The 26,362-nt window shown below is 41.2% G+C and overlaps 1 protein-coding gene across 1 annotated transcript in view; it reads right to left on the bottom strand.

Moving 5' to 3' along the window:
• SLC5A5 (solute carrier family 5 member 5) overlaps nucleotides 1-26,362 on the bottom strand; it is a 427,828-nt gene that overhangs the window by 380,350 nt on the left and 21,116 nt on the right. The window contains exon 3 of the mRNA XM_044054751.1: nucleotides 7,525-7,576. Coding sequence (XP_043910686.1) covers nucleotides 7,525-7,576 — 52 coding nt within the window. The remainder of the gene's footprint in view (nucleotides 1-7,524; nucleotides 7,577-26,362) is intronic.

Here is a 26,362-nt window from a genome sequence, read left to right as displayed (position 1 = left end):
AGGCCACTGTCAACCTGGGTCCCCAGGTCCCTGATAACCTCTTCTGTGCTTAGTGGATTGCCACCTATATGGTAGCTTGGGGTTACCTTGTTTTTCGGGTATGACTATACATTTTGGCGCTTAACTTCAGGCCATGGCTCTGGCACCAGCTATCTGTTTCCGTGAGTCCCTTCTGAAGGATATCCGTGTCAATGCACTTTCCACTATGGCGCCCAGTTTGCAGTCATCTGCAAACTTTGTCAGCCAAAGTCCTCCCATGTTGGCCTGTACTTCTGAGAAGTAGATGCCAAACAATGAACAAGGGGACGAGCCCTGTGGGACACCACTTGTGACCGCTTGGAGTCTGACACAGCGCCAGCAACTCTAACCCTGTGGGTTCTGTCCTTAAGCCAGTTTGCAACCCATCTTGTGACATATGGGTTTACATTTAAGCTGGTAGTTTTTCTACAATACCCGAGTGGGGTATTGTGTTGCTTGCAAGGTCAAGGTAGGCTGTATGGACTGCCTTTCCCTCATCAATGGCCTTGGTGACTATTTCAAGAAGTCGACCAAGTTCAAAAGGCATGATCTTCCCTTGACAAAGCCAAACTGGGTCAGGTCCAATGTCTGCAAGTCCCTATATCTTTGTTTATGAGCTCCATTATGATCCTCTCCATAGCTTTGCAGACTAGACTTGTTAAGCTTATGGGGCAGTAATTACCAGGGTCCGAGAGGGCGCACCTTGTGGAGTGGGACCACAGTTGCCGTACGCCACTCCTTGGGCATGTATCCTGTGGTAAGGCTGAGATTAAACAGCTGCCTTATGTGCGGGTTTAATTCCTCATTTAGCTACACCATCCGGTCCCATTGATGCTGTGTTTTTAGCTTTAGAGAGAGCAGCTTTCTGATTTGAGATGTCCGGGAGGCTACACTCTGCTGGGATAGTTATCTCTCCTTTAGGGTGGGAGAGGGGGGTGAAGTTTGCACTGAACCTGTCTGCCAGTATGTTGGCAATGTCTGTGGGTTCAGTGATTTTGTATCATTTTGGACTAATTCTGAGCATATCTGTGAGTTTCCACCCAGGTTCCTAACATAGCTGAAAAAGGCCTTATGATTGTCCTTTGAATCCATGGCAATTTTTCTCTCAAAATTGACCTTAGTTGATTTTATGAGTGCTCGTATTTTTTACTAATAATGATCAGGGTGACTTCCTTTTATGGATTTTGTTCTATCATGTAATAGCTTTCTCTTATTGTAAAGTTTGTTAATGGCTGGGGTCCACCAGACTGGACGTTTGCCCTTTGTGGAAAGAGTCTTGGTTTTATTTGGGATTGCCTGATCCATGCAGTCCTGGAGGTGTTCATAGAAGGCATTTGTAAGGGCTTCCGAGGCTGGGTTGTGGTTTCTCTGACCCAGGGGCCTTGAAGGATACCACACCAGTCTTGAGTAGTGTGACGCTTGCTTTAGAAGTTCTTCACTATGGTTTTTTTTTTTGGGGGGGGGAGGGATGTGGATTTCCAGTGAGATTAGTTTATGAACAGATCTCACCAATGAGGATATACTCCGTGTGGAGCATTTTGTCCCCATGTTTGTGACAATGAGATCTAGTATATTTTCTCCTCTCGTGGGAACAGTGACTAGCTGTTCCATGGCATTTGAATTTATGAACTCCAGGAACCGTTGGGCTAGAAAGTTAGGGCTTGAGTAATGTTCCCAGTCTATATTCGGGTAGTTGAAGTCACCCAATATGATGGTGTTAAAAGCACTAAAATTTTTATGTTGATATTATTAAAAGCACTAAAATTTTTTTTGTAGAATAAATAATTATAACTTAGCAGCTCATAATTTTAAAACACTATTTAAAGAAACAGATGCGTTTAAACCACAGGGGTTCACATGCATTTAACCTAATTTGCTGCAACAAATGTCAATATTCTAAAGCATGTTCCCAAGGGCTCCCAATGAGATTTGGAACAACTTGTTCTAAAATAAAAAAAATAAAATATTTTGTTAGTATTGCAAATTAGTTTATGCCTAAAAGAGCATTAGTTTCTTTTTGGTTTTGATATCATAATAGTGTTCTTAAATTCTTTTTCTGATCTTTCTGATCTGGAATTCAGTTTTTACCTATATAAAAGGAAAAACAAGCATCACAGAATGCAAGACAGACAACCCCTCTACTGTTACAATTGTATTTGGAAGTGAACTTAAATACATATTTAATACTATCCAAGGTATATTATTTCCCTTCAAAAATAGATTTATATTGAGCACAGGCTCTGCATTTCCTAGTGCCTGTTCTTAAAGGATTATTGTTACTGCATTTGACATGTGTGAAACCCTTTTCCAATGAGTCTTTAACATTAACATGTCTAGAAAAAGTAACACCGGGTCTGCAGCCCAATTTTTCACATACAAACTTAGTAGTAGTTTAGTCTTCTTTGGGTTGAAAGACAACCAGAAGAGCGCCAATGCAAACCAGTAGACACAGACCTGATAGAAAAAATTGTTTCTTTGGGTTGGTGCTCTTCTTGTTGTTTGTGGAGTTTGTGTTTCTTGTTTTTTATTCTTTTTTTTTGAGTTGAGCATGAGTTGTGAGTTACAAAACCATGTTTCAGTGGCTGTTAAGGCATCCTGAGTACATGTTTGGAGATTACCATGTTATTAGATGTGCAAAGGAGAATGGAATCATCTGAGTATTGTATTACGGTGGCCTGTTTGTGGAAGTATAGAGGCCGTTGATGAAAATGTTAAAGAGGAGGGGGCCAAGAGTAGAGCCTTGTGGTACACCAGTGGTGACTGGGAGGTAAGGAGAGAGTGTGGAGGGCCATTTTACTGACTGATACCTATAGGACAGGTAGCATTGGAACCACAGAAAGGTGGGCTGAGAGAGACCTATTGAGGACATCTGAACTAGAAGTTTGCTGTGACAAACTGTCAAAGGCTTTAGACAAATCTAGAAATAAGGAAGAGACTAGTTTGCCATTATCTCTAGCTTTATTGACAGTATCTATATAGGTTAGAATGGCAGTGCTAGTATTATGGAAGGATGGAAGCCATGTTGTGTAGGGGATAGGAGTTTGTCCTAAAGGCGATAGTCTAGTAATTGTTTTTGAATACATTTTTCAAGTATTTTAGTGAGGGAAGATAAGATTGCTATAGGTCTAAAGTTATTAATGTCTGTTGAATTTCCTCCTTTGTGCCACGGGATAATGCGTAACTTTTCTAGAGAGAGGGAATGTGAGATTCCTGGACTGATCTATTTATAAGGCTAGAGACAGGGTAGGCAATGCTGTTGGCTGCTATTTGCTTAAAAGGTCATGAGTTGAAGAAAAGAAGAGCAGGATTTAATTTGTTTGAGTAGTTTTATACAGGATGTGGACACACGTTTGAAGGTGAAAGCGGTTGTGGTGATATGTGCTTGTTGGGCAAGGTTGGGATTAGATGCTGAGGAATCTTTGGTTAGAGATGCTATACTATTTATAAAATAAGATTTGAACTGTATTGCAGTTTCGAGTGTTGAATTATTGGGAGAGGGCTTTGGGTTGAAGTTTTGGCTGGGATGTAAGATTTCTTTAATGGATATCCAAAATTTTTAGGGTTGTGTTTAGTATTATTCTGAAAGTTATTATAGTATATTTTTTTGTCTTCATTTATTTGCTTTTTATTACAGTTGTGAAACATTCAGAAATTTTCAGGATATTGAGGTGTTTTATATTTTTGCCATTCTTTCCATGGTTTTTCCTCTGTCCTGCATTATCATTATACTCTTTTTGGATAGACAAATTACATTATTCATTCTCAGACTCTTCCTTCTAGGAGGTGCATGGCTATTGAGGATATTTAGAAAGGTTGTATTGAATTCAATTACAGCATTGCCTAAGGGGAGGAGTTCCATTTATGTCTTTACCTTTAAAATCCTGGTAAATTTAAGGCCAGAACAAGTGAATAATTCAACCAATTGAGTATGTAACAACGAGTTCTGTTCCATGCCATTTGGGCATTCAAAAATCTCAACTCTTTTGGCACATGCTGCTGTGAAGCATTTTCTTGTAAAAAAATAAGGATCCAATTGTCAATTCTTATAGGTTCATAGGTTCATAGGTTGGTACTAGGTTACAGCCCTAAGGCCTATACAAGCCTAGCCATAACAATTCCCTGGCTATTGACGTGATCCCCGGGGTGAATTTTCTATCTCCCATCCAATCGTCAAGGTTCCTTTTGAAGAGGGCCAAAGAGGCTCTCTGCTTGATATGTATGGGCAGTCTATTCCAAAGTCTGGGGAGTCTCTGGGTCAGGAACCTATCCCTCCAGCATGTTTTGTTCATTGTGATGACAAGGTTTAGATCCCTGGAGTGTGTGGCTCTGAGGGATTGGGATTTCTTTAAGTGTAGCATGTCCAGCAGCTCTGGGTTTGACATGGCCTTGTATGTTAAGCAGAGATCGCCTCTGAGTAGACGATATACGACAGAGTTTAACTGGATTTTTTTAGACGGTCAGCATAAAGCATCTGCTTTAGGCCTGTGATTCTTTTAGTGAGGTATTTCTGTGGCCTTTCCAGTTGCTGCAGATGTCTTGAGAGGTACATACCAAACGGGGTATTGTATTCTATAATGGGTCTAATGAGGGATGAGTACAGTGGGACAATGACCTCCTTTTTTCTGGATGAAAAGCCCTTAGTGATGAGGTGTGCCACATAAAAGGATTTCCTGACTGTTTTGGCGATGTGGTTATTAAAGGTAAGTCCACTGTCCAGCTGTGTCCCTATGTCTCTTATCACACTTTCAGTGTTTAGTGTACTGCCACCTATGTGGTAATTCATGAGTACGTGTTTTTTCCCAAAGAGGATAATTATACATTTCTTGGCATTGAGCTTGAGCCCATGGCTCTGGCACCAAGCATCTGTTTCTGTAAGGCCCTTTTGTAGAATATCCACATAATTTGTGGATTCAGTAATGGCTCCCAGTTTGCAGTCATCTGCGAACTTTGTTAGCCAAAGTCCCTTAGTGTTGGCCTGTACTTCAGAGAAGTAGATGCCAAACAAGAGCAGTCCCAGGACTGCACCCTGAGGTACTCTACTTGTCACTTGTCTGGAGCTGGATTTAGAGTCAGTTACTTTTACAGTGGGGGTTCTGTCAGTAAGCCAGTTGGTAACCCATCGAGAGACGTAGGGATTAATGCCCACCTTAGTAAGTTTTTCTATGATTCCAGAGTGGAGGATGGTGTTGAAGGCCTTTGCAAGATCCAGATAGGCTGTGTTAAACTTGCCTAGCCTGACATTACACAGATAATTATGTGGAGGGCAGCAAGGGATTGTAGAGTAGTAGAAAGAGTCAGAATTCTTACAAACAGGTTTTATAAGGGGGTAGTTAGATCATTGTGAGGAACTGTAGTGCAGCATCCCAGGTTTAGTGTGAAAATACCAGAGCTTTAGTGATCAGATGAAGTTGATTGTCAAAATGAGGTATGGAAATATTTCTGTAGAACCTAGAAAGGGGTCATATGTGTCTCTACCAGATGTGCTTCAGGGAGAAGGGTGAGTGAACACCATTCAGTGGTGGAAGAGCAGTTTGGGATGGCTAAATTTTGATAGGGTGTCCTAGTGGTGGGATGTCACAGGCTAGGACAGCTTGGCCCTCCTGCTGGCAGGCTGTGGCCACCACTGGTGGGTTGGGGCACTGAACATGTGGTGGACCATTGCACACTTTGCTGTATAGTGGGTAGGGTAGTGCCAAGGCCTGGGACCTGCTGGTGATTGCTGATGAATGCTTGCTTTTGGCAGTCCCCTTGGTTTTGTGACAATTTACTGGTTGTGATTAAGGCTTCTGGCTTAATTCTTAGGAGACTGTCCTAACTGGCATCCTTCCAAATACTGCCCTTTGTGCATATCTGGCAGTTATTGAATGTTGAGATGGTTACACTGATGATGGCAATGACTGGCTTGCAATTAGCATTGAAGTGGCATGGAATCCAAAATAATGTTGATTATTTAAATTGACATTCAACTGCCATGCAATTGGCATTAATTGACTCAATAAATGCATGGGTACAGCCCTGTCATGCCAGTACGTGTGTGTGGTTATTTGTTAAGTATAAGCATGTTTATTTCAATATGATGGCCATATTTATCTGAATCAAAAAAACACTGCAGTCTGCTGAGATATGTAATTGTTTACTGTGCCAAAGACTTTATAGAGATCAAAACATAATAAAACACACCAATCTCTTTCTCAAAGTCTGTAACCTTGAGCAAAGTCATGCTGATGTCACAGCTAGGCCTTAATTAGTGTTGTGTCAGTGATGTGATTATATAGGAGATGCTACTGGAATTATCCATAAATAACCCCCTCTAAAACTTTAGTTTGGGACTCTATTACAATTTGTTTAAGAAAAAGTACATTATATACTAACAAGGGCATCCTTTTCTATAAAAGTTATGTTATCTTGACTTTATTAAAAAGTATGAATAATTTTGGTGTGCATATATTTATAAGTATATAAGAATTTTAATTTAAGAAGCTCATTCAACAACAGATTACATAGCTATGGCATTCCCAGCAATGCAGCAGACATTTTTTATTTTCTGTGAACTAAAGGCTGCTGCATTGTAACCTGTTTCTATGTATTCTGCTATTGCAGCATTGGGCAACATCAGCAAGACTTTTCTGAATGAAACTATTTGACCTCTGTGGTCAAATCATTTTGGTAAAATATACATCTTTGTGACTAAAAAACTTCTGAACCTGATACAAAAAGTTTCTACAGTTACAGGCTTTGTACCACAACCCCCAATGAAGTTAAATTCATGCATGGGATTAACTTATAGTGATTTTCCAAAAATATCAGCTGCTGTCATAATTATTTGTACAAAAATGCTTGTTCTTTTTAGTGGTGCACATTGACACCTTTGTATTATGTCACATATTCTGTGATTACAGCTGACAAACAGATACCAACATAAACTTGTAAAAGATAGAGACAGACTTTAAATAGGTACAGTTACAAATAGGTAGGCAGTAGATGGCAGAAGAAAGGTTGAGAAAGAGACAGCAACTGTAAGAAAAAACAATGCGCACGCACACACACACACACACACACACACACACACACACACACACACACACACACACACACACACACACACACACACACACACGTGCACACACACATGTACACACACACACACACACACACACACACACACACACACACACACACACACACACACACACACACACACACACACACACACACAGAATTCCCCCTCCCACACACACCAGATTACTAGCCATTTTCAGCAATCAGCATAGGCAGCCACAAGGGAAAATATATTTATAGATAAAATGGACAATTTAAAGTAGTTAGTTGATCTGGAAGCCTTAGGAAGTGGGTGGTAACCCAAAGAAAGCCATGGCAATACCACACTGGCAGTAACTAGAAGTCTAACTGAACCCCAGAGGCAGCAACATTTTTTTGCTATGCCATAATGTCTGCAAATGATAACATGTAACTTGCTATTACTGCTTATTACTTAATAACACATACCTTGGTTAAGTATTAAGGCCGGTGCATAGATTACTATTCCAGTGTATAGTACCTGCAGGAGTTTGGAAATAAACAGAGAATTAATGAAATGGGCCACTGTGGTAACAGTCCACTAACACAAACTACTGTCTTATCTCAGATAAGAAAAACAATAAGGGAAAGACATCTGTCTGTCTATCTATCTGTATATCTATCATCAAAATACGTGCAGCAACTGACAAAATAAACATTAGGAACTCACACAGTACAGTATAAATGTGGCATTAAATGGAAATTGTCAAACACACATTGCTTGAGTAATACAGCACAGCAGACAGCAAAGATGACCACCTCTCAAATGTCCACGCTTTTCCAGAATGTCCTTGATTTGCCTCATATTCTTGGCCTCCCCTTGTAAAATTTTTGATTTTCTTGTAAATTGATGAGGATTACAGTGTCAGTGATGCCAGATATTAAAGTTTCATCCTTCATATTATACTAAAAATGGATGTTGATGCAAAACTAATGTGTTAACGTCAAAATGAATTACAAGTAATATTTAAAAATTGCTCCTGATTTGGGGTCATTGCCTTCCTATTATTTCTGGCGTTCACCAGATTTCTTGAGCAAAGAAAGTGAAGTATGTAATGAAGATAGTATTAATGTATAATTTCTAAAGAGAATAAGCATTTGCATGGTGTACAAGCTTTCAATCATTCGGAATCAAAAACAATAATTGTAAAAGGCTGTCAGTTAACATACAACACTTAAATAAACAATGGTGTCAAGTAAGGATATCTCAGAGGGCAGAAGAGCAAATGCAGGTGGGCGGGAGGGGAAAAGAGAAGTAAAAGGTGGCTGGGAGGATGATAATAGGTAGCAGGTGGTGGGAAGTGAAGAAAGTTAAGGAGGGCTAAGACAAGGATGGTATGACATAGGCAATTCTAGTAGCGTGAGGCAAATAGGGATGTTAAGTTGTCTATCTCGCCTTCATTCTTGCTGGATGGGTTCGGAGCCAACCTCGGCTCCGACTCGGCCACTCTAAAAGCTTGAGAGTTGGTTCTACCGGCTCGAGGCTCCCTTTATATCCCACAATGCTAGGCGTGAATTACCTCAGATCTCGTTTGCCGCTACAGCGATCGAGGTGTTGTTTTTCTACCGGCTCAGGTCAGTTCATTAGATCAGTCTATTAGGACTATTTTAAATCCCCTTTTAACTTAGTTTTCTCATATTTCCCTTAGTTTAGTGGTTTATATCCCCTTCTACCTTTATTTTCCTCTTTTCCCTCAAGAACTTATAAGTTCTTTCCTTAGGCCTTCGGGCCCTGCTATCCCTAATTGTGGAGTGTTTGTGTTTTGTAGGGATATATAATTAACCTAAACTAACTAACTAAGTTTAATTTAGTTTAAACTTTTTCTCATAGTGTAATCGGTGTGTTTGTGTTTTTGTGTGGTGGTTACATTTTTCGGTTCTTAAAAAATGTCAAGGATTCAAAGGTCTCAGGCTTCAATTAGTGTATTTCGTGCTGTCAGAAAATGTCTCTGACAGCTTTACTACAGGACTCTTGTGCTGTATGCCATGGCTTCAGCCCCAGAGTCCTGCAGGAAAAAAAATAAACTTATTTGAGGTTTGCTAAAAAACTGGGAGTTCCTGCACTGTTACTTGGGCAAACCCTCTAAGGCTTCGGAGTCCTCGACTCCAACTACGGGTCGAGGCCTAAGCCAGCATCTCCTTGAATGGAGCCATAGATCTCCCACTCCTCTAGGTCATCGAGGCTTCGGACCATGACCTTCAGAGGAGTAGTGAAGTCGACTTCTTAAGTCCGAGGCACTGGCCCCAATGCTTCAGAGCCCATCATCAGTGTCGATGCTGACCCTGTTCTCATTATGTTCCTCCTCCACGACTCCCTTTGAGCTCGGGCGTTCCCGGAACCCGAGACTGTGTTGTCGGAGCGATACAAATGTCTTAAGTCTCGTCGTCAGCTCTGATTTCTTCCTTGGAAGAATCTCGGCGCCGGACTTCCGAATGAGGGACCTCTGGCCTGGCAGGGGTGGAATTTGAGGTCATCACCGGGCTGATGTTGGAACCTGGTTCCAACTCCACAGTCGGCTCCGTCCGCCCCTCCCTCTTCCCGGTGCCTCAGGTCATGTCTACCCTCATCCCAGACTGCAGAGGAGATTTCGAGTTCCCCTGGGTGTCCCCTCCTTTGACCCCTCGCGGGTGTGGTAGCAAAAGGCATGGGCGACTCCTGATTCAGTGGACCCCACCCCAGGAGACCCTCCAAAATTTATCACGGCACCAGCAGATAAACAATTTCTAACCAAGGGAGTTTCTGTGGATGCTATGGTGGTAGCTGCTGCCACTAAGAAGGAACTAGCTGATCCTTGGTGCCCATCCCATCCACCTAACAAGGAATCTAGGTCTATGGACGGAGAGTCCATTTTCTACTCCTTCTAGGCCCAAAAGGCCAGAAAAGTGGGAAAATGTGGTTCCTCAAACAATCTCAAGGGACTTTGCCTGGCGCACAAAGTTGGAGGCAGGGGGGAACCAATGGTGAGGCATTAAGCCCTAGAGGCAGGGGAGTCCCTTAAGAACCAGGGCAATCGAGAAACCTTCTCCAATAAGCCCTTTCAGCATCCCTGAGGTGTTGCCTATGGGAAAGAAAAACTGGATGTGCTCTATAGACCTTCCAGGATGGAGTACTATCACATAAAATGAACAGGCGCTCCAGAAGATTCCTCCGCTTCAGGCTGAGACCAGTCATTTTCAATTCAGAGCCCTGCCTTTTGGACTCCCCCGTGTTTACCAAATGCATGGCAGTGGTAGCTACGACTGGCTCTCACAGCTCCCACCAAGCATCTTCTTCTAATGGCCAGAGACTACACCTTTAGCATTTGTCAAAAAGTTAGGCATCTCAATAAATTAGGCGGACAATATGTCTGCCGTGGTATATCCAACAAACAGAAACGGAACAGGTCCTATCCTATATGAAACACTCAGACTGTGGCAATGGGCGATTTCTTCTCAGCGGTTTCCTGATAACTTAGCAGCACATCCCGGGAAGTCAATCAAATAGGAACGAGACAGGTAGAGCTATCCCTCATGCCTCTGAGTGGTCTCTGGAAAGGATTCTATTGCGAGAAAAATTTTTTCTCAAATTAGGGTCCAACCTTATGCGACCTTTTGCTACTACAAAACAGCAGAGTGCAGAGATTTTTTTCACCCTATTCCCGTTACCAGGCCAGCCCAGCAGAGATGCTCCTGGTCCAGGGTTTGGGGACTTCTGTATGCATTCCCTCCCTTCCACTAATCTCTCAGAGTGATACAGAAGCTGTCGCTCAGAGGCTCTTTGATCCTCATTAGCCATACTGGCTCGACAGGTTTGGTTCCCCTTTCTACACCATTTTTCTGTTGGAGCAACCCTGGCATTTGGACTGGATTCCAGATCTTTGATCCACCAGTCGGTCAGTTGGCTCCTAACATCTCTGAACCTCACTGCTTTCCTCAGTTCCTACCTTGTGAGCTTCCTCAAATATCTCACACCGTTGAGATGTTTTGTAGCTCCACATAAATCTTCTACTTTCGAGGAAGAATTTATCTTGAAAGGTAAGTGGAAGCGTTTTGCCTATTGGGCTCAGGAAGGGACTTAGATCCTTTCCTGCTCCCATCCATATGGTTCTTGTTTTAGTGAACTCTTTCATGCAGGTTCTTCTCCTTCTACTGCCAAAGTTCAATTGGCAGCTATTTCTAACTTTCATGTGGGCATTTCAGACTCTGCCATCATGTCCCACAAGCTTGCAAAGCCTTTTTTGAAGGGAGTTTTCTACTCAGACCTCCTATAAGAAATCCTCCTCCTTCTTGGGACCTTAATTTAATTCTCAGTTCTATTTACCGATGATGGAAAATAGAACTGTTTATGTAGTGAAGTTACACATTTTCAGCTTAGAAGAGAAAGATCTGGGCAGGACTTTTTGTTTGGAGCACTGGCAATCCTAGTTAGGAAGGTTTTGAGCCAGTAAAGAGCAGTGACAGAGTCTGAAAGGCATGAAGTGGTGCAGATGGTTATAAAATGTTCATTATTTATTTAATTTCAGGCTCCACCTGGGGGGAAATACAAAACATTTCAGAAACAAAGAATGCAGAAATGTAAGCAATAACAGAGTAGTTCAGACTAATTACATAGCAAAAAAATGTGTATGTACATTAAAGTGAACAAGCACAGTGCAATATACAGTCAAGTAGAGTGTAATATAGCAATAACCCATGCCTGGGTGTGGGTAATGCTGGATTTACCCACGGTTGGTGTGGTTTGGTCATGAGGGCGAAGCCCGAGTGGCCAATCAAAGCCAACCGTGGGTAAATCCAGCATTACCCACACCCAGAAGTGGTTATTGTTATTATATAATGACATTATTTAAGAAAAAATAATTACTTTTCTTAAATAATGGCATTGTATATCGCCTCCTTGCTGCCCTTCGCAGCTGTCTGGTATTCTGTAGCAGTTCTGATGTACTGCATGCGCATGCCTATGCAGTACATCAGAGTTGGGCAAAAGCAACGGAGAAAGCAAGATCTCCGCTGCTTTTTAAAAACTGTTTGTTACGTTAAATGAGTTTAACATAGCGAGACAGCTTTAAAAAGCAACGGAGAATATCCGTTGCTTTTTACGAAGTGTCTCGCTATGTTAAACCCATTTAACATAGCGAGACAGTTTTGAAAAAGCAATGGAGAAAGCAAGATCTCCGTTGCTTTTAAAACTGTTCTATGTTAAACTCATTTAACATAGCGAGACAGCTTTAAAAAAAGCAACAGAGAATCTCCGTTGCCTTTTTAAAGCTGTCTCGCTATGTTAAACTCGTTTAACATAGCGAGACAGTGTGAAGCAACGGAGATCTTGCATTCTCCGTTGCTGTAAAAGTTATAGTAATGGAAAAGTCCGGGCGACCGGACCTTTTTCCATTACTATAACTCTGATTTACAACGTGCACGCTGACCAATCAGCATGCACGTTTTTGAATATTTAATGGGGGGTCATTGTATAATGTACAATTTATAATCTTCAGTGAATTTTGAGACAGAGGAGAGACTCAGAAAGAAGATAGGTTAGGTGATATGCCCTGTGTTCAAGCAGGAACATTTGGCTTAGATGAACAAGTACTTTTGAGTTGCATTCTGAATTTGGATTAAGTGTTGATTTTCTTAATATCAATGGGGAGAGCTTGCCAATGAGTAGGTGCCTGAGAGGACAAAACATGTGCAGTGCTGTGCAGTTTGGTTCCATGTATCCATTACATCTCTTGTGGAAAATAGGATGATTTGATTGGTTGGGCACCAGGAAGCAGTGAAGTATGAAGGGTCACTGAACACATTCTTTACATCATTTGATAAGACTATGTGGCTCCATTATGCGGCAGAAAAACAGGAGGCTGACAACACAGTGCTAACACTGAGGAAGGGATGCAGTCCTTTAAGACAATGATCAACTTATTCAACAGTTAGTTACATGTTAACCCATGGGAAGGTGACATAAAGAAATCTGTAAGGGAGGTAGGAATTCATAGTGATGCATCAAGCCAAATTTCCCCAACAGACAATACTACAAACAAATATCACTGAAATCTACTTTCAGCATATTACATTACAAGTGTTTTAGAAACAAGTCCATCTGCACCTCATTTGAAGGGAGGTTTCCCTGACTTACATATACCAACGCCATGGTTGCACAACAGTGGGAAAACGTGTGGAGTTAATGTTTATTGAAAGTGCTTTTCAGTGATATTTCTTTGTGATATTGACTGTTAGACAAATTACCATAGAACACTCCTCTTGTTCCAACAGTTAGGTTCAATTCACACCTAGTAGTATGGCTGATCAGTAACAGCTAGGCTTTGCACTGCAAAGCATTGGACAGACATATATAGTGTACATTTCTATGACTGGGGCTCAACTAAAAAACCGACATGGAAACCAGTGGATACAATAAGGCTTTTGAGACAGCACCACACAGGAGGATGGTGATGAGGAGTCAGAGGTGTGTGACCTAAATGGTACGGTGGACAAAAAGCTATCACTGCTAAGGAGATGCAGAGTATTGATTAGGATAAAGTTGTCTAAGGAGAAGCTAGTAACTAGTGGGGAGCACAGGATTCAGTAGTGGGTCGGGTCCTGTTTAGCATATTTTATATCAAGCATAAATAGAAAAATGCAGAACAATTTAAATTGTTTTCTGATTACAACAAAACTGGTACAGCTGAAAAGGATGATGGAAAGCTTCTCAAGACGTGGTAAAATATAGAGCTATGATTCAGAATGCTGTCTGAGAGTATACCAATTAGATGAAGTGGTTCTAGAAAAATCTGAGAAGAAAAAATATCTAGTAATTATCAGTCTTAAACTCAGTCACACAATGAAGTATGAGAGAGGTGAGATAACTAAGACAACAGAATGGTGAGGTCCTAGAGACCTGCTTTGGATGAATCTGTAAATAGGTGCTATGCATTCACTATCAGTTTGAGTAACAAAAGGTGGGTTGTGGCATCTTACAGCATTCACTGGTGTGCTTACAGAACCAAGTGCAAACCACAGTATACAGAAATAGGAATCTAAAAACTGAAAAAAGCAGCTATGGCCAGCTACAGAATGAAATTGTGCTATACCAGCCTTCTTGGCTTTAAAACTTCAGCTTGGCAAGCTAAGAACTTGGTTATATTCAACTGGACGTATAAGAGAATTTAAGTACCTTTTTATGCACTTTTACTTTTAAAAAATACAGTATTTAAATTGATTTAAACTGTGTATGAAGGAGTGTTGAAGGAATTTTTAACTGGTTATTCTGCTCTTCAGTAACTTGAACTAAAAGCTAGTGTTGGCTGAATTTTGTTATTTGCTAGTAATTACAGGTGTGGGGGTAGCCACATTCAGTGATTTTGTCCTTGCATATTTAAACTGGTGCATGTGAAATAATTCCTGCTTTAAAACTTCAGCTTGGCAAGCTAAGAACTTGGTTATATTCAACTGGACGTATAAGAGAATTTAAGTACCTTTTATGCACTTTTACTTTTAAAAATACAGTATTTAAATTGATTTAAACTGTGTATGAAGGAGTGTTGAAGGAATTTTTAACTGGTTATTCTGCTCTTCAGTAACTTGAACTAAAAGCTAGTGTTGGCTGAATTTTGTTATTTGCTAGTAATTACAGGTGTGGGGGTAGCCACATTCAGTGATTTCCTGTCCTTGCATATTTAAACTGGTGCATGTGAAATAATTCCTGCTTAAAACTTCAGCTTGGCAAGCTAAGAACTTGGTTATATTCAACTGGACGTATAAGAGAATTTAAGTACCTTTTTATGCACTTTTACTTTTAAAAAATACAGTATTTAAATTGATTTAAACTGTGTATGAAGGAGTGTTGAAGGAATTTTTAACTGGTTATTCTGCTCTTCAGTAACTTGAACTAAAAGCTAGTGTTGGCTGAATTTTGTTATTTGCTAGTAATTACAGGTGTGGGGGTAGCCACATTCAGTGATTTCTGTCCTTGCATATTTAAACTGGTGCATGTGAAATAATTCCTGCTTTAAAACTTCAGCTTGGCAAGCTAAGAACTTGGTTATATTCAACTGGACGTATAAGAGAATTTAAGTACCTTTTTATGCACTTTTACTTTTAAAAAATACAGTATTTAAATTGATTTAAACTGTGTATGAAGGAGTGTTGAAGGAATTTTTAACTGGTTATTCTGCTCTTCAGTAACTTGAACTAAAAGCTAGTGTTGGCTGAATTTTGTTATTTGCTAGTAATTACAGGTGTGGGGGTAGCCACATTCAGTGATTTCCTGTCCTTGCATATTTAAACTGGTGCATGTGAAATAATTCCTGCTTTAAAACTTCAGCTTGGCAAGCTAAGAACTTGGTTATATTCAACTGGACGTATAAGAGAATTTAAGTACCTTTTTATGCACTTTTACTTTTCAAAATACAGTATTTAAATTGATTTAAACTGTGTATGAAGGAGTGTTGAAGGAATTTTAACTGGTTATTCTGCTCTTCAGTAACTTGAACTAAAAAGCTAGTGTTGGCTGAATTTTGTTATTTGCTAGTAATTACAGGTGTGGGGTAGCCACATTCAGTGATTTCTGTCCTTGCATATTTAAACTGGTGCATGTGAAATAATTCCTGCTTTAAAACTTCAGCTTGGCAAGCTAAGAACTTGGTTATATTCAACTGGACGTATAAGAGAATTTAAGTACCTTTTATGCACTTTTACTTTTAAAAAATACAGTATTTAAATTGATTTAAACTGTGTATGAAGGAGTGTTGAAGGAATTTTAACTGGTTATTCTGCTCTTCAGTAACTTGAACTAAAAGCTAGTGTTGGCTGAATTTTGTTATTTGCTAGTAATTACAGGTGTGGGGGTAGCCACATTCAGTGATTTCCTGTCCTTGCATATTTAAACTGGTGCATGTGAAATAATTCCTGCTTTAAAACTTCAGCTTGGCAAGCTAAGAACTTGGTTATATTCAACTGGACGATAAGAGAATTTAAGTACCTTTTATGCACTTTTACTTTTAAAAATACAGTATTTAAATTGATTTAAACTGTGTATGAAGGAGTGTTGAAGGAATTTTAACTGGTTATTCTGCTCTTCAGTAACTTGAACTAAAAGCTAGTGTTGGCTGAATTTTGTTATTTGCTAGTAATTACAGGTGTGGGGGTAGCCACATTCAGTGATTTCCTGTCCTTGCATATTTAAACTGGTGCATGTGAAATAATTCCTGCTTTAAAACTTCAGCTTGGCAAGCTAAGAACTTGGTTATATTCAACTGGACGTATAAGAGAATTTAAGTACCTTTTATGCACTTTACTTTTAAAAATACAGTATTTAAATTGATTTAAACTGTGTATGAAGGAGTGTTGAAGGAATTTTTACTGGTTATTCTGCTCTTCAGTAACTTGAACTAAAAGCTAGTGTTGGCTGAATTTTGTTATTTGCTAGTAATTACAGGTGTGGGGGTAGCCACATTCAGTGATTTCCTGTCCTTGCATATTTAAACTGGTGCATGTGAAATAATTCCTGCTTTAAAACTTCAGCTTGGCAAGCTAAGAACTTGGTTATATTCAACTGGACGTATAAGAGAATTTAAGTACCTTTTATGCACTTTTACTTTTAAAAATACAGTATTTAAATTGATTTAAACTGTGTATGAAGGAGTGTTGAAGGAATTTTTAACTGGTTATTCTGCTCTTCAGTAACTTGAACTAAAAGCTAGTGTTGGCTGAATTTTGTTATTTGCTAGTAATTACAGGTGTGGGGGTAGCCACATTCAGTGATTTCCTGTCCTTGCATATTTAAACTGGTGCATGTGAAATAATTCCTGCTTTAAAACTTCAGCTTGGCAAGCTAAGAACTTGGTTATATTCAACTGGACGATAAGAGAATTTAAGTACCTTTTTATGCACTTTTACTTTTAAAAATACAGTATTTAAATTGATTTAAACTGTGTATGAAGGAGTGTTGAAGGAATTTTTAACTGGTTATTCTGCTCTTCAGTAACTTGAACTAAAAGCTAGTGTTGGCTGAATTTTGTTATTTGCTAGTAATTACAGGTGTGGGGTAGCCACATTCAGTGATTTCCTGTCCTTGCATATTTAAACTGGTGCATGTGAAATAATTCCTGCTTTAAAACTTCAGCTTGGCAAGCTAAGAACTTGGTTATATTCAACTGGACGTATAAGAGAATTTAAGTACCTTTTTATGCACTTTTACTTTTAAAAATACAGTATTTAAATTGATTTAAACTGTGTATGAAGGAGTGTTGAAGGAATTTTAACTGGTTATTCTGCTCTTCAGTAACTTGAACTAAAAGCTAGTGTTGGCTGAATTTTGTTATTTGCTAGTAATTACAGGTGTGGGGTAGCCACATTCAGTGATTTCCTGTCCTTGCATATTTAAACTGGTGCATGTGAAATAATTCCTGCTTTAAAACTTCAGCTTGGCAAGCTAAGAACTTGGTTATATTCAACTGGACGTATAAGAGAATTTAAGTACCTTTTTATGCACTTTTACTTTTAAAAAATACAGTATTTAAATTGATTTAAACTGTGTATGAAGGAGTGTTGAAGGAATTTTTAACTGGTTATTCTGCTCTTCAGTTATTCCCACCCACCGCCCTGTTTTTGTTTTGGTGTTAATCTTAGTGGCATTGAAACTGCCCGCCCCTCAGCCTGCCTCTGGGCCCATCTCATTTGCTCACTCAACTGAGTGCAGTGAGATCATATTCTGATTTCAGGCACTCCTACTGTGTACAAAGAGAGCATCTGGGAAATAAAAAAAAAAAAAATTAAGCTTATTTCCTGCCTTTCTTGTTAAGTGGTACAGACTATTTGTAGGCTTCTGAGCCCCCAAGCCCTTCTGTGTTTGAGGGAAGCCTTCTAGCTTGTTTTTTTTTGTAACTAGCCAGTTTTCTAGTTTCAGCACTCAAATCTGTTTCTTTGATCTCAGCACTTGTTCAGAAAAAAAAATTTCATCTGCTTTTACTGTACTTGTGTTTTTACCTACTTTTTACTTTTGCATCATCTTAAAATACTCAATTGTATTTATTACTGCTTGGTGTAACTCATTCTAAGCCTTTTGGTTTAAACACTTGGGCTTTGGACCAGTTAGTTGTTTTGCACTGAGAGGTTTGTGGTCTGCACTGTTGTGGCAGAACAGGTAGCTTACATCCTTCTAGGTTGAGAACTGCTGATTGAGGGCTCAGTGTCTGTTATTCTAAAAGTGTATTAATTCTGGTTTAAGCACTTGGGCTTTCAAGCCAGTTATTTTACATTAAGAAGGTTCGTGGTCTGCACTCTTGTGGGAGGAGAGGCTGGACTCTGCCCTTCTGAGCTGGGAATTTCTGGTTAAAGGCTTATAGTGCATGCATATCTGAACTGTTTCTTACTGAAGTTGGTGCGCCTTGTTTGCTGTGGCATAGACTGGATTCGGGCCTGCTGGATCTAGCTTTGTTTGTGTAACTTGAGCACTAATCCAGACATTCTCTAAAGTATTCAATGGTATTTATTACTGCTTGGTTGTAACTTGATTAAAGTGTAGCTATCATTCAAGTCTTTTGGATTAAGCACTTGGGCTTCAGACCAGTTGTTTTACATTAGGAAGGTTTGTGGCAAGCACTGTGGTGGCAGGACAGGTAGCTTTCATCCTTCTAAGTTGGGAACTGCTGATTGAGAGCCCAGTGTCCAAGTGTATTAGTTCTGGTTTAGGCACTTGGGCTTCAGGCCAGTTATTTTACATTAAGAAGGTTCGTGGACTGCACTCTTGTGGGAGAAGAGGCTGGACTCTGCCCTTCTGAGCTGGGAATTTCTGGTTAAAGGTTTATAGTGCCTGAATATTTGAACTGTATCTTACTGAAATTGGTTCACCTTGTTTGCTCTATCATAGACTAGATCCAGGCCTACTGAATCTAGCTTTGTTTATATACTTGTTGTTTGTTTGCTTGTTATTTCCCTGGAAGCTAATTCACCTAATACGCAACTTCTCAGCGCTTCTGTGGATCACTAGTGATATCTGCATTGCTTACTGTACTTATTTCCTTGTTTCACTTGAAAGAAAGTTACTGTTTGTCGTTTTGCATTTAGTTACTTGTATCACATTGCACTCAAGTTACCTGGCACTTGCTCACTAAAGCAATTATATAAGTCAGCACTAAAAATTAAAAGCACTACACCCTCACTCCCCACTGGCCCTTGTTTTCAATTAAGGATTTCCCAATATTATTCTAGCATGTCCAAAGGTCAGTTGTCAATCTCCTCTCCGGTCCAGCTGGTGAATCTGGGAATCTTGAGGCAATGTTATAACTGCCTCATGTACACAGACAACCCTCTCCTCCTCCCACATAACACAAATACTTGCGAGATGCAGCTATTTAGCCAAACTGGAGGCTGAGCTCTCTCAACTCAGGACTGGCAAGACCAGACAGGAGGAGAAGGCAACTACACACACCACAAAACCAGCCTCACATAATGCTACCACTCCACTGAATCAAACACATAAACACACAAAGACATACTCGGAGGCTCTGAGTAAAATTTACCTAAACAGCAGAGGCCTCCAAAGCAGACACCCAAACAACTGCTACCTCAAGACACCCCACAAGCAACACATAAACCACAAAAGCAGTGTGCAAAGCAGTCACAGCCCTTAAGGCCAAATACAACACCAAACATACTTGTCATAGGTGACTCCATAGTCAGACACACTGACGTCCCACTCACCAGGCTGAACAAGGAGAGGGTCACAGTAAGCTGCCTATCGGGCGCTAGAATCCGCCACATAACACAAGCACTCGGGTCACTCCACAGCAAGTACAAATATGACACAGTCATTGTCCATGCTGGTGTGAACGACCTGAGACATACCTCCCTGGACTGCATGAAAAGAGACATAGAGGAGCTCTCTGATTATGTAGCCCAGGCAGGTATGACCCTAACCCTGAGCAGTATCCTTCCTTCACCAAGAATGATGCCACAATATAGAGACAAGATGATCAGCTTTAACAATTGGCTTAATGTCTGGTGTCATTCAAAGGGGATCCAGTGTCTGTCTGCCTGGGATGACATGCTTGACAAGCCACGCTGCTTCGCAAGGGACGGCTTGCACCTGTCACCCTGGGATTCGGATATTGGCTAAGGCTCTTGCCACCCCCATAGTGCCTTTTTAGGCAAGGCTCAAATTCTAAACCTACCACCCTAGAAAACAAAATGGGAAGAAATTGAGGGTAATGCTGCTCAATGCCAGAAGTCTAAATCTCAAATGCACGCACTCGAGGCCCTTCTCAGTATGGAGAACATCGATGTCTGTGCTGTAACTGAAACCTGGTTCAAGGCTCCTGAGAGCACCCCGGCACTATTAGGTTTTACCTCATATCATGCGTTCCGGACCCAAAACCCGGACCACTTCACAAAAGGAGGGGGTGTATCCATATTCATAAAGGATACTCACACCTCCAGGTTGGTGGCAACGCATGAAGCTTCGGAAACCATCCAGGTGCAACTAACAATAGGCAAAACTGCTCTACAAATTGTAGCATGCTACAGGCCACCCTCTCAAACTCAGGAACCCCACACAGCCTTCCTGAAGACACTGGAGGGTATAAATGTATCTCCAAACACCATCATATTGGGTGACTTCAACTACCCGAATATAGACTGGGAACATTACTCAAGCCCTAACTTTCTAGCCCAACGGTTCCTGGAGTTCATAAATTCAAATGCCATGGAACAGCTAGTCACTGTTCCCACGAGAGGAGAAAATATACTAGATCTCATTGTCACAAACATGGGGACAAAATGCTCCACACCGAAGTATATCCCTCATTGGTGAGATCTGATCATAAACTAATCTCACTGGAAATCCACATCCCGCCCCACCCCAAACAAAAAGACCATAGTGAAGAACTTCTCTAAAGCAAACTTCACACTACTCAAGACTGGTGTGGTATCCTTCAAGGCCCCTGAGTCAGAGGAAACCACAACCCAAGCTGCGGAAGCCCTTACAAATGCCTTCTATGAACACCTCCAGGACTGCATGGATCAGGCAATCCCAAATAAAACCAAGACTCTTTCCACAAAGGGCAAACGTCCAGTCTGGTGGACCCCAGCCATTAACAAACTTTACAATAAGAGGAGAAAGCTATTACATGATAGAACAAAATCCATAAAGGGAAGTCACCCCTGATCATTATTAGTAAAAATACGAGCACTCATAAAATCAACTAAGGCCAATTTTGAGAGAAAATTGCCATGGATTCAAAGGACAATCATAAGGCCTTTTTCAGTTATGTTAGGAACCTGGGTGGAAACTCACAGATATGCTCAGAATTAGTCCAAAATGATACAAAAATCACTGAACCCACAGACATTGCCAACATACTGGCAGACAGGTTCAGTGCAAACTTCACCCCTCTCCCCTAAAGGAGAGATAACTATCCCAGCCGAGTGTAGCCTCCCGGACATCTCAAATGCGCAGGTGAAAGCTGCTCTCTCTAAAGCTAAAACACAGCATCAATGGGACCGGATGGTGTCCCCGGCTGTGTGCTACACGAGCTAAATGAGGAATTAAACCCGCACATAAGGCAGCTGTTTAATCTCAGCCTTACCACAGGATACGTGCCCAAGGAGTGGCGTGACGGCAACTGTGGTCCCACTCCACAAAGGTGGCGCCTCACGGACCCTGGTAATTACCGCCCCATAAGCTTAACAAGTCTAGTCTGCAAAGCTATGGAGAGGATCATAATGGAGCTCATAAACAAAGATATAGGGGACTTGCAGACATTGGACCCGACCCAGTTTGGCTCTGTCAAGGGAGGATCATGCCTTTTGGACTTGTTCGACTTCTTGAAATAGTCACCAAGGCCATTGATGAGGAAAGGCAGTCCATACAGCCTACCTTGACCTTGCAAGGCTCGACACAATACCCCACTGGTATTGTAGAAATACTTACCAGCTTAAATGTAAACCCATATGTCAGAAGATGGGTTGCAAACTGGCTTAAGGACAGAACCCACAGGGTTAGAGTTGCTGGCGCTGTGTCAGACTCAAGCCGGTCACAAGTGGTGTCCCACAGGGCTCGGTCCTTGGCCCCTATTGTTTGGCATCTACTTCTCAGAAGTACAGGCCAACATGGGAGGACTTTGGCTGACAAAGTTTGCAGATGACTGCAAACTGGGCGCCATAGTGGAAAGTGCATCGGACACTGATATCCTTCAGAAGGGACTCACGGAAACAGATAGCTGGTGCCAGAGCCATGGCCTGAAGTTAAACGCCAAAAATGTATAGTCATACCCTTCGGGAAAAACAAGGTAACCCCAAGCTACCATATAGGTGGCAATCCACTAAGCACAGAAGAGGTTATCAGGGACCTGGGGACCCAGGTTGACAGTGGCCTTTCTTTTGACACTCACATTGCTAAAGTGGTTAGAAAGACCTTCTACATTGCCCACCTGATCATGAAGGGATTCACATCCAGATCTAGTGAGGTCATTGTTCCCCTGTACTCTTCACTTATCAGACCAATGATCGAGTACAATGCCCCATTCGGGATGTATCTCACCCGACATCTGCAGCAATTGGAGAGACCCCAAAAGTTCCTCACCAAAAGGATAAAGGGACTCCAAAATCTGTCATATGCTGCCAGATTGAAGAAACTCCAGCTCTATTCAGTCGCATACCGTCTGCTCAGAGGTGACATGTGCCTGACATACAAGGCCATGTCCAACCCGAATTAATGGACATGCTCCACCTCAAAAATCCAAATCCACCAAAACCACTAGAGCAAGCGACTTAAACCTTAGCACGGATATAAATAGGACGTGCTGGAGGGATAGATTTATCACTCAGAGACTCCCTATGCTGTGGAATAAAATCCCGGTCCATGTGAGGCAGAGCACCTCGCTGACTCTGTTCAAGAGAAATCTAGACCTGTGGATGGGAGATCGTAGGTTTACCCCGGGAATCATCTCTGGGTCACTGCTGGACAGAGGCACAACAAACTAATGGGCACAGTATTTTTTCATATAAGGGGTGGCGTAAGCCACAATAATTTGGGCTAGGCTTATAAATGCCTTAGGGCAGATAGCCTAGTATAAACCTATGAACCTATGAACCTATGAACATGGAAAGCAATATTAAGAAAGCAATATAGAGAAGTGATTCTTTTTCATTTTCTCCTCTGGGAAAAAGCAATAGATAATAGCTGGAAGGGTGAAGAGTAGAAGGAATTCCAAATTAAGTGGTTATGGACGAAGGTTAAATGAGTCTTTAGTTGCTTATCAACACTTTAACACATAACTGCTCTGTTTCCCATACTCCTGACACTGTGTTAAAAACAGGGGAAGGAGTTATATCTCATTGGTGAATCAGGCGGTGGGAAGGACTGTCTGCAGAGCCTAGTGTGCTGGTTGGATGATGCGATATATCTATGTTCCTATATCACAGTGCATGACCAGTGAAAGAATCTATAAGCCTGGTAAGGATTAGGACTAATAATGCAGCACATAGTCAGTGAGCATGATGCCAGTAAATGACAAAGTGACTGAATGTGACCAACTCCCTGGGCACAGCAATAGGATGCCACCCAGTGGCAGAGCAGAAACATGCTAGCAGCTTATGTCAGAAAGAAAACATGATATCAGGAAATTACAGCATGAAATATTTCACCCATTAGTACTGTGGCAATAAGATGATAGCAGGCACTAACAGAATAATGTCAATTCATGGTACAGTGACATAGTAATTAGTCCACTGGCATCAACATAGGTTTACCATCCCATGATACAATGATAGCATAGTAATTCAGTCCACTGGCACTGACATAGAGTTACCATCCCATGGTGCACTGATAGCATAGGAATCAGTCAAATAGCACTGACATAGGGTTACCATCCCATGATACAATGATAGCATAGTAATCAGTACAGTGTCAATGACATAGGGTTACTATACCATGATGCAATGATTGCATAGCAATCAGTCCACTGGCACTGACATAGGGTTACCATCCCATGGTACAGTGATAGCACAGTAATCAGTACACTGGCACTGACATAGGGTTACCATCCCATGGTACAGTAATAGCATAGTAATCAGTCCACTGGCATGGACATAGGGTTACCATCACATGGTATAGTGATATTATGGTAATCAGTCCACTGGCAATGACATAGGGTTACCATACCATGGCGCAATGATAGCATAGTAATCAGTCCACTGGCATTGACATAGGGTTACCATCTCATGGTACAGTAATAGCATCATAATCAGTCCACTGGCACTGACAAAGGTTTACCATCCCATGATACAATTGTAGCATAATAATCAGTACACTGGCACTGACATAAGTTTACCATCCCATGGTACAGTGATATTATAGTAATCAGTCCACTGGCACTGGGATAGGGTTACTATCCCATGGTACAGTGATAGCATATTAATCAGTACACTGGCACTGATATAGGGTTACCATCCCATGATACAGTGATAGCATAGTAATCAGTCCATTGGCACTGTTATAGGGTTACCATACCATGGTACAGTGATAGCATAGTAAATCAGTCCACTGGCACTGACATAGAGTTACCATCCCATGGTGGACCGATAGCATAGTAATCAGTCCACTGGCACTGACATAGGATTACCATCCCATGATACAGTGATAGCATAGTAATCAGTCCATTGGCACTGATATGGGCTTATCATCCCATTGTGCAAGGATAGCACAGTAATCAGTCCACTGGCACTGACATAGGGTTGCCCTCCCATGGTACAGTGATATAGTAATCAGTCCACTGGCACTGACATAGGGTTACCATCCCATGGTGCAGTGATAGCATAGTAATCAGTCCACTGGCACTGACATAGGGTTGCCCTCCCATGGTACAGTGATACAGTAATCAGTCCACTGGCACTGACATAGGGTTACCATCCCATGGCGCAATGATAGCATAGTAATCAGTCCACTGGCACTGACATGGGATTACCATCCCATGGTACAGTGATATTACAGTAATCAGTCTACTGGCACTGACAAAGGGTTACTATCCCATGGTGCAATGATAGCATAGTAATCCATCCACTGGCACAGACATAGGGTTACCATACCATTGTGCAATGATAGCACAGTAATCTGTCCACTTGCACTGACATAGGGTTACCATACCATAGTGAAATGATAGCATAGTAATCAGTACACTAGCACTGACATAGGGTTACCATCCCATGGTACAGTAATAGCATAGTAATCAGTACACTGGCACTGACATAGGGTTACCATCCCATGGTACAGTGATAGCATAGTAACCAATACACTGACACTGACATAGAGTTACCATCCCATGGTGCACTGATAGCATAGTAATCAGTCCACTGGTACTGATGTAGGGTTACCATCCCATGGTACAGTAATAGCATAGTAATCAGTCCACTGGCACTGACATAGGGTTACCATCCCATGGTACAGTGATAGCATAGTAATCAGTCCACTGGCACTGACATAGGCTTAACATCCCTTGATACAACTGTAGCATAATAATCTGTACACTGGCACTGACATAGTGTTACCATCTCATGGTACAGTGATAGCATAGTAATCAGTCCACTGGCACTGATATAGGGTTACCATACCATGCTACAGTGATAGCATAGTAATCAGTCCACTGGCATTGACATAAGGTTACAATCCCATGGTACAGTGATAGCATAGTAATCAGTCCACTGGCACTGACATAGGGTTACCATCCCATGGTACAGTGATAGCATAGTAATCAGTCCACTGGTACTGACATAGGGTTACCCTCCCATGGTACATTAATATAGTAATCAGTCCACTGGCACTGACAAAGGATTACTTTCCCATGGTGTAATGATAGCATAGTAATCCGTCCACTGGCAGAGACATAAGGTTACCATCCCATGGTACAGTGAAAGCATAGTAATCAGTCCACTGGCACTGACATAGGGTTACCATACCATAGTGAAATGATAGCATAGTAATCAATACACTGGCAGTGACATAGGTTTACCATCCCATGGTATAGTGATAGCATAATAATCTGTACACTGGCACTGACATAGGATTACAATACCATGGTGCAATGATAGCATAGTAATCAGTCCACTGACACTGACATGGGGTTACTATCCCCTGGTACAGTGATATTATAGTAAACAAATATCAAAAGTGCCAAAGTACTGCAAGCAGACAATCCAAAAGGAAAAACCACTTTAATGACAAAACACAGCAGAGCTTTCGGACATAACCCTTCTTCAATACTACAAACTTATAAAATTTCTTTCATCTTATATACAGGCC

This window comes from Protopterus annectens, chromosome 13.part0 (assembly GCF_019279795.1).
Source record: "Protopterus annectens isolate FY-2018-M chromosome 13.part0, PAN1.0, whole genome shotgun sequence".
NCBI classification, from domain to species: Eukaryota; Metazoa; Chordata; order Ceratodontiformes; family Protopteridae; genus Protopterus; species Protopterus annectens.
This window is presented reverse-complemented; position numbering and strand designations above follow the sequence as displayed.